This window comes from Trachypithecus francoisi, unplaced genomic scaffold, assembly GCF_009764315.1.
Source record: "Trachypithecus francoisi isolate TF-2019V2 unplaced genomic scaffold, Tfra_2.0 Lachesis_group5, whole genome shotgun sequence".
NCBI classification, from domain to species: Eukaryota; Metazoa; Chordata; class Mammalia; order Primates; family Cercopithecidae; genus Trachypithecus; species Trachypithecus francoisi.
Genome location: NW_022681470.1, coordinates 60,076,238 through 60,084,741, shown reverse-complemented (window position 1 = coordinate 60,084,741; position 8,504 = coordinate 60,076,238). Strand labels below are relative to the sequence as shown.

General features: G+C 54.2%; 1 protein-coding gene across 2 annotated transcripts; it reads left to right on the top strand.

Moving 5' to 3' along the window:
• The first annotated feature begins 204 nt into the window (after nt 1–204).
• On the top strand, nt 205–8,249 carry CHI3L1 (chitinase 3 like 1). 2 transcript variants are annotated; one of them, XM_033199508.1, is made up of 10 exons: nt 205–561; nt 832–861; nt 1,790–1,991; nt 2,544–2,600; nt 3,378–3,528; nt 4,313–4,434; nt 5,883–6,006; nt 6,519–6,701; nt 7,303–7,419; nt 7,595–8,249. In XM_033199508.1, exons 1-10 carry the CDS (start codon nt 537–539, stop codon nt 7,733–7,735), a joined length of 1,152 nt encoding a protein of 383 aa, XP_033055399.1. In that variant the 5' UTR covers nt 205–536; the 3' UTR covers nt 7,736–8,249. The 2 variants fall into 2 exon arrangements, with proteins under 2 accessions (XP_033055399.1, XP_033055400.1); XM_033199509.1 differs by lacking the exons at nt 7,303–7,419; nt 7,595–8,249 and adding an exon at nt 7,169–7,290.
• The last annotated feature ends 255 nt before the right edge of the window (nt 8,250–8,504 follow it).

Below are 8,504 nucleotides of genomic sequence, written 5' to 3'. Positions count from 1 at the left end.
TGGGAAGAAAACAACAGCCTTGTTTAGGGCACTGTGGCTTATGTAACTCAATTGTGCCCAGTTTCCACCTGGCCAGGGGCCTGGAGTGAATGCTGAAGATGTAAAGGTAGAGGCTGCCAGAAAAGCCAGGAAATTGCTGGCAAGAGCACCAGTGGTGGGGTGCAGGAGTGGGAGGAAGGCTGGGAAATGCGGCTGAGTCACATCTCCGGAAGCCCCCCATCATCACCCTAGTGGCTCCTCTGCTGGCAGGTGCCTCATGAAGACCTGACCCAAAGTTTTCAAAACTCTGTGGTTTCTCAACCCTCCTCTGGTAATCCATAGTACTCCCCCGCCTCCACTTGCCAGCCTCGTGATTCCTTCATTGACACATAGCTCAGTTCCCATAAAAGGGCTGGTTTGCTGCGTCAGGGAGTGGAGTGAGACAGGTATATAAAGGAAGTACAGGGCCTGGGGAAGAGGCCCTGTCTAGGTAGCTGGCACCAGGAGCCGTGGGCAAGGGAAGAGGCTACACCCTGACCTGCTCTGCGACAGCCAGAATGTGTGTGAAGGCAGCTCAAACAGGTACCTGGGCTAGTCAGGTTCAATCCATCAGAGTTGTGTTTTCAGGCCCAGACAGCCCGCAGAGCCATCTACCTGCTGGGTAGGGGACTAAGCGAGTGGGGAAAGCAGGAGGGGAAGCAGAGCCAGGGGCCAGAGGAGGGACTGAGGCTGCAACCAGGAGGTGGGGAGGGGGGGGACGGTGTTGGGGGTGGTTCTCAGTTGCTTGGGGGAAGGAGCAGGGCGGAAGGGCAGGATGCACTTGCAGGGGTCTGACCCTGGATTTCTCTTCAGGCTGTGTGGTCCTGGTGCTGCTCCAGTGCTGTGAGTAATCCCTCCACCCCTACTTTAAGTCCAGAGGTGTGGCGAGGGCACAGGGCAGGTGTGGAAGAGGTCTTAGATCCAGGGGAACACTTTGCCAGTTTCTTCTGTGCTTTCAATGGCTTGGAAATATTCACGTTTGCTAAACCGGAGTGAGGAGTATATGGATGTTTATTTTACTATACTCTTTGGTTATGTGAAAATTCTCAAAATAAGAAATTTTAAAAGGTCCTGGTTCAGTGAAGGCTTTGACTAACAGTCCCTGAGAGCTGCTAGTACAGTTGCCCAGTAGCTGCTTGGATGAGTGACGCCCACATTGTTTGCAGCAGGAGAAACGGAATTAGAGGCGAGGAAGGACTTCCTGGTCCATTGTGATATTGTGCCCCAGTTTGGGGGACATGCTGAGGGAGCACAGGACTGCCATTCTGGGTGGGTTACAAGTTAAAGGCACTCTCACCAGGGGGCAGAGAAAGGTGGGCCAGAGTCCCTCATGGATGAAGGCCCTCACTGCAGGTCACTAAAGGTACCAGCCTGAAAGCCAGAGCCATCTGTGACACAGGCTGTCTTGGGCCTTCCACTCCCACAAAGCCACTGCTTCCAAGAAGCCTGTTGTGCTGGCACCAAGTCCCATTTCACCCTTATTCACCAGCTCCTGCCCTTCCCCCACACAATGCCTGTAGTGTATTCATCCCCTGCATTTGATATTTTCTAAGCATTTTCAGAACAGGCCTTATTTTCACCAGTCAGGGAACTCCCCAGAGGCAGGGGTACCTGAACCAGCTCCTTTCATTTAAGAATTAGGACTTTGCTCACAATCTGCACCCCACTCCTCCTCACCCACCCCCACACCCCATTGGTGCTCAGCTCTGGGCTCAGCCTGAGGTCTCTTGCCGAATCCTGGCCCCGGCCCCACCCCTGACTTATCCTTCAGGCTCTGCATACAAACTGGTCTGCTACTACACCAGCTGGTCCCAGTACCGGGAAGGCGACGGGAGCTGCTTCCCAGATGCCATCGACCGCTCCCTCTGTACCCACATCATCTACAGCTTTGCCAATATAAGCAACGATCACATCGACACCTGGGAGTGGAATGATGTGACGCTTTACGGCATGCTCAACACACTCAAGAACAGGTTGGGCCAGGGCTGGCCAGGAGAGGAGGGACCAGCTGGCCTGGTCCCAGGGCAGGGCAACCCCACCCAGAAGGATGGGCAAGGCCCCACCCTACTCATCTATGATTGGAGAATTAGAGGGGCTTGGCTTAAATGGGCGGAGGGGATGACCGTAGGTGCTGGGCAATATTTGGGGTGATGAGAGAGTGCAGATGGAAGCACAGCTGAGCCCCTCTGGGAAGGGGGAACCCTCTCCCTGCCACCAATGTGCTTTCCAGGGAGCGTGGAAAATGTGCATGACTCTACTTTGCCATACTCTGTCTTCTCCACTGGGGAAAACAAAAATGGGCAGCAGACCTCAGAGTAACTCCCATGAAGCCTGTGACCCCTCAGAGATCCACCACTATGAATCTCTATGGGATTCCCAAGAAGTCCTATGGGAGGACATCAGCGACCTAACCCAGCCTCTCACCCAAAGCAGGAAACCTACTATGGCCTCTAAGACATGGGGCCACCCAGTGTCATGACAATCACATTCCACCCCTGCCCTCCCCACCTCCCTGTGCCCCACAGGAACCCCAATCTGAAGACGCTCCTGTCTGTCGGAGGATGGAACTTTGGCTCTCAAAGGTAGGAGCCTCTCCCCAGGGGCAGGACGGCAGAGGATGATGGCACAGGAGTGAGGAGCTTGGGTCTCCCCCACCCATGGTATGGATGTTCCAGGGGCTCCAGACTGGTTAGGTACAAGGCCTACCTGGTTGTCAGGGGCCTGCCTGATGTGTAGCAAAGAAAGCAGAGCCCAGAGAGGGAGCGGGACTTGCCAAGAGTCACACAGCAAGTTAACAGTGGATCTCCCAATTCCCTGCTGACGCTGTATTTACTACCTTACAGGCCCAAAAATATGGGACTTCTGGGGCTACTGCCATTAGGGCTGGAAAGAGACAGATGGAAATCAATGGTGAAATTGAGGAGTGGGGAGACCCTGGGAGGAGTCTTCGGATTAGGTGGAGTTGGAGCAGGGCTTGAAATGGGGGTGGGTATGGCCACTGTTGGCACCTATGTGCTGGGTGCTCTCTCTGTGTCCAGCACCCTGTCTCCCCATGATCCCGTGTCACAACAGCATGGTGAGCTGTTATAATTGTCCCCGTTTTACAGATGATGAAACTGAGACTCAGGTTATAACCTTTCACAGTGGTTGGCTAGTAAGTGATAGAGTAGGACTTGGAAACCTGGAATGCCTGGCTCTAAGGCACATGCATGCCTGGAGGTAACCCCTCTCCCAGTCATGCCCTCCCAGAGCTGTGTGGCCTCAGGCTCCCAGCTCTGCAGGTCCTGAAAACCCCACCAACAGCCCAAGGCACCCAGCATATCAGTGCTAAGCACAACATGGGGCTGATTTGGTCCTAGATTTTCCAAGATGGCCTCCAACACCCAGAGTCTCCAGACTTTCATCAAGTCAGTACCGCCATTTCTGCGCACCCACGGCTTTGATGGGCTGGACCTTGCCTGGCTCTACCCTGGACGGAGAGACAAGCAGCATTTTACCACCCTAATCAAGGTGCTGGTCAGGTCAGGGACAGGGAGGGAGGTGGGCAGGTAGGAGGGAATGGGGTGGGCTAGAAGCTGGCTTCAGCTGCTGTCCTCCTGAGGACAGGTAAAGAGGGACTTCAGCCTCACTGCAGTGTCCTGGGACCCTGTGCCCTGAAGACCTCCCACAGCAAGGAAGGCTTCTTGTGACCATGGTGGGAGGTGGGAGTGGGGTTCTAAGAGGGGGAAGGTTGTGACTGAGCAGAGCACCCACTCGTCACTACCCACTTAGTGCAATGCCCATTGTCCACCCTGCGATCCCATCCTGATGCCACCCATACCCAGCATGCACTGCGTCCAGCGGCTCTCAGCTGTCTGGGGCAGCCCAAGCATCTCCGGTTACCAGGGGCAGAAGGAAGTCTCAACAAATTGTTCACAATACCAATAGAAACCACTTTAACTTTGGGATTTCACGTACCAGCTAGAACAAAGCACAGACCAAAAGGCAAATGTCTCCCAAAGTCATCTGCAGGCCAATAGGGGTCATCCACTGTTCCGATGCTCCCTTCAGGACAGGGAGTAATTGAGTGCTGATGGGCGTTCATGGGTCTGGGGACAAGAGTAGTCAGTTTTTTAGGAAAAGGATGAGTCGCCTGAGGATGGGACCACTGATGAGCCACTTTATCACTTCCACTAGGCCCCAGGCAGATTGGAGATCATAGCAAATGGGATGCACAGAGACCTAGGCCCCCTCGACAAGTCTACCTCTCGTGCCCTCTGGGACCCTCTCTCTCACCTGCCTGTCTCCCATCTAGGAAATGAAGGCTGAATTTGCAAAGGAAGCCCAGCCAGGGAAAAAGCAGCTCCTGCTCAGTGCAGCAGTGTCTGCGGGGAAGGTCACCATTGACAGCAGCTATGACATTGCCCAGATATCCGAGTGAGTCTCCTGCCCCAGGCAGCCTCCCCAGAACCTCTGTCAACACTCCTGTTTCCCCGCCACCCCCAGCCCTAGCACTGCATGTAGACTGAGGACACTGGGCTTCCAGTCCCAGTTCTTCCAAAGCCTTGATGTGTGACCTTGAGCAGGTCGCTTACCTGCCCTGTGCCTCAGTTGCCCCATCTGTCAAATGGGGCATAACAATCCTTGCCTTTCCTTTTTCACTTGGGCTGTTGTTAAGCAGTTGAGAGAGTTGCTATGAAAGTATTTTGGAAAGGGAAATGGAAAAAGCTATTCAAACCCTCTGGCCATTGCAGAGTATTTTCTCCATGCCAGGCTGAGCAGAGTGCTGGGCCCTGGAAAGGCCAACAGCTGCCTCTTTCTAGAGTGCTAGGGAGTCCTCAAGGCTCTCTCACACACACAGGCCTCCCCCTTTCCTGTTGGCCCCACGCCTCAGCCTCACCCCGCCCCTCATGCCCGTGAGGAACAAGGAACAGCCAAGCAGCCTCATCTCTCCAGAGAACAGAGCCATGGGTCTCGGGAAACCCAGGAGTAAGGAACAAAGACTCTTCAAAATGACTTCAGAGCTTCCTTTAGGATCCCAGGGAGGTGTGAACTCAGTGCTTAATTAAATGGATTCTTTAGAGGGTGGGAAACAGGTGGCTCTCAAACATTTGCCCCACATATCCGAAGAAGCTCCTATTCGTGCAATCCGCCCCCAGGGGGCTCACCGGGTTTTGCGGGCATGCAAAACCTCCTCCCACCCAGTGCCTCTTAGGTTCAGGTCATCCTTTGGCCTTGCTCTTTCCCCGCCAGGCTGTCTGTTGATGCTACTTTGAATCTGCTTTCACTGAGATAAGCATGGCAGGAGTGGTGGGGGTAAGGTGGGATAGAGGCCAGCTCCCAAACGTGTGCTGGGCATAACAGAGGACCCATTTTCGACTGAAGTGCCCTTGTGGGACCCTGAGCCCATGCCCTGGAGTGGTACAGGGTGGTGTGCCAGCAATGGGGTTCAGGCTAGCAGCCTGTCCGGCTGCTGTCTGCTTCCCTTGTTCACATCCTGCTGGAGCCTTAAATGGGAGCCCAAAAACTTTCCTCTTTTTTTTGTTTGTTTTTTTGTTTTTTTGAGATGAAATCTGATGAAATCTCACTGTGTTGCCCAGGCTGGAGTGCAGTGGTGCAACCTCTGCGGCCCAGGTTCAAGCAATTCTCCTGCCTCAGCCTCCCGAGTAGCTGGGATTACAGGCACCTGCCACCGCGTCTGGCTTATTTAGTAGAGACGGGGGGGTTTCACCATCTTGGCCAGGCTGATCTTGAACTCCTGGCCTCATGATCCACCCTCCCCAGCCTCCCAAAATGCTGGGATTCCAGGTGTGAGCCACCGCACCTGGCCTAAATCTTTTCGATTAATAATTTCCTGCCTCACCCTCCATCCCCTTCCTCCTCAGACACCTGGATTTCATTAGCATCATGACGTACGATTTTCATGGAGCCTGGCGTGGGACCACAGGCCATCATAGTCCCCTGTTCCGAGGCCAGGAGGATGCGAGTCCTGACAGATTTAGTAACACTGTGAGTTCTCAGAAGGAGGGAGGGCCAGGAAGGGGCCGCAAGACCTGCCAACTGCCAGTGCTCACACACCAACCCCTCTAGTCCTCAGTACAGTCCTACAAGACAGGGGTTATGAGGCCCATTCCACAGATTAGGAAACTGAAGCCCAAAGTCTGGGCATGCTCCATGGCTTTGGGAAAGTGGTCTGCAGGGTAAATGGAGTGTAGGCAGGGGGCAGAATGGGGAGAAGCTGGGAAATGAGGAGGTGGGAGCCATTGTGCCCCCAGAGCCAATCACCTGATTTCTGCATCTGCCAAATAGTAATAGTCCCTTCCTATGCCTCAAAGGATTTTTTTCAAGAATGCAACTGTAAAATTCACTTTAAAGTGACATGATCAGTTCCCGGAGGGACAGGGGAATCCCCAGTGCACCATATACCTATAATCGCTGTCAAGACAGCAGCAGTATTAATTGCTCAATCTTCCGCACCTGCGCACTAACTGCTCATGTTGTTCCCACCCTACCCCACCCAGGACTATGCTGTGGGGTACATGTTGAGGTTGGGGGCTCCTGCCGGCAAGCTGGTGATGGGCATCCCCACCTTCGGGAAAAGCTTCACTCTGGCCTCTTCTGAGACTGGTGTTGGAGCCCCAATCTCGGGACCAGGAATTCCAGGCCGGTTCACCAAGGAGGCAGGGACTCTTGCCTACTATGAGGTAATGGAGTTAGGGTAGAAGGTAGGATTCCCCCCACACCACCAACAGCCCTGGGGAAGGTGATTCCCCACCACGTTCTTGCTTTTTCTCCTTTGGAAATAAAGAAAATGTCCGGTTGCCCTAGCATGCCTGAGGGCCTGAGGAAGTGGAAGGGAAAGGTTAGGACATTTGTTGCTGAAAGTCTCCAGCAGGTACAGGCACATGGGCCTGCACCACTAGGCCCCTGGGATATCCCTCTGGCTATGGGGCTGAGGTCTTCCTTCCAGCCCAGGAAAGAGCAGAGGTCAAGAGGCAGATTTTTTGTTTCATCTAGCCTCCGCTGCTCTGTGTGTCCTTGGGCCTGTCCTCAGTGTCAACCAGCAGGCCTCACATCTCTGTTTAAATGGAAGAAGCTAAGCAGGGCCAAGGCAGCCACCATCTCTGGGACATTTGCATCTGTTTTATATAAACTTGTGTGACGCATGCAGCCTGCAGACCCTGGAGAGAGTGAGGCCACAGGATGCAGCAGGAGCTAAAAGAGATTTGGAGAGTGGCGCCTCCTGGTGACCTGCAAGGTCTCAGAACGACTCCCCACACGACCTTTCCCCTGTTATCTGCTCAGATCTGTGACTTCCTCCGCGGAGCCACAGTCCATAGAATCCTCGGCCAGCAGGTCCCCTATGCCACCAAAGGCAACCAGTGGGTAGGATACGACGACCAGGAAAGCGTCAAAAGCAAGGTAGGCTTCCCCAAGGCCACGCCTCAGGACAAAGAGAAAGAAGGAGGCCCTGCTCCCAGCAGACGGATTCCTGTCCCTTGCACTGAGGGCTGGGCTGGGCTCACAGAGCACATGTGCCCTGTACACACTCTGTGCCAGGGAACCCAGCCCTGCTCCCCTGGGCCTCCCCTGCCAGGTGCAGTACCTGAAGGACAGGCAGCTGGCAGGCGCCATGGTATGGGCCCTGGACCTGGATGACTTCCAGGGCTCCTTCTGCGGCCAGGATCTGCGCTTCCCTCTCACCAATGCCATCAAGGATGCACTGGCTGCAACTTAGCCCTCTGTTCTTCTGCACACAGCACGGAGGCCAAGGATGCCCCATCCCCCTCTGGCTCCAGCTGGCCAGGAGCCTGATCACCTGCCCTGCTGAGTCCCAGGTTGAGCCTCAGTCTCCCTCCCTTGGAGCCTATGCAGAGGGCCACAACACACAGATTTGAGCTCAGCCCTGGTGGGCAGGGAGGTAGGGATAGGGCTGCGGGGATAGTGAGGCATCACAGTGTAAGACTCGAGATTAGTACACACTTATTGATTAATGGAAATATTTACAGATCCCCAAGCCTGGCAAGGGAATTTCTTAAACTCCCTGCCCCCCAGTTCTTATCAAAGGACACCATTTTGGCAAGCTCTATCACCAAGTAGCCAAACATCCTACAAGACACAGTGACCATACTAATTATACCCTCTGCAAAGCCCAGTTTGAAATCTTCACTTAGGAACGTAATCGTGTCCCCTATCCTACTTCCCCTTCCTAATTCCACAGCTGCTCAATAAAGTACAAGAGCTTAACAGTGTGTTGGCGCTTTGCTTTGGTCTATCTTTGAGCGCCCACTAGACCCATTGGACTCACCTCCCCCATCTCTTCTGGATTCCTTCCTCTGAGGCTTGGGACCCCTGAGCTTGCAGAGATGAGGCCACCATGTCCTCTGCCTAGCCGAAGAGAGTCCCAGTGGGAGGCCAGCATCCTCAGATTCACCTGCCTTGGACTTAACCCAAGCATGGCTGATGACCTTTCACATATTAAGAGGTCGAGTCAGGGTGGATCACAA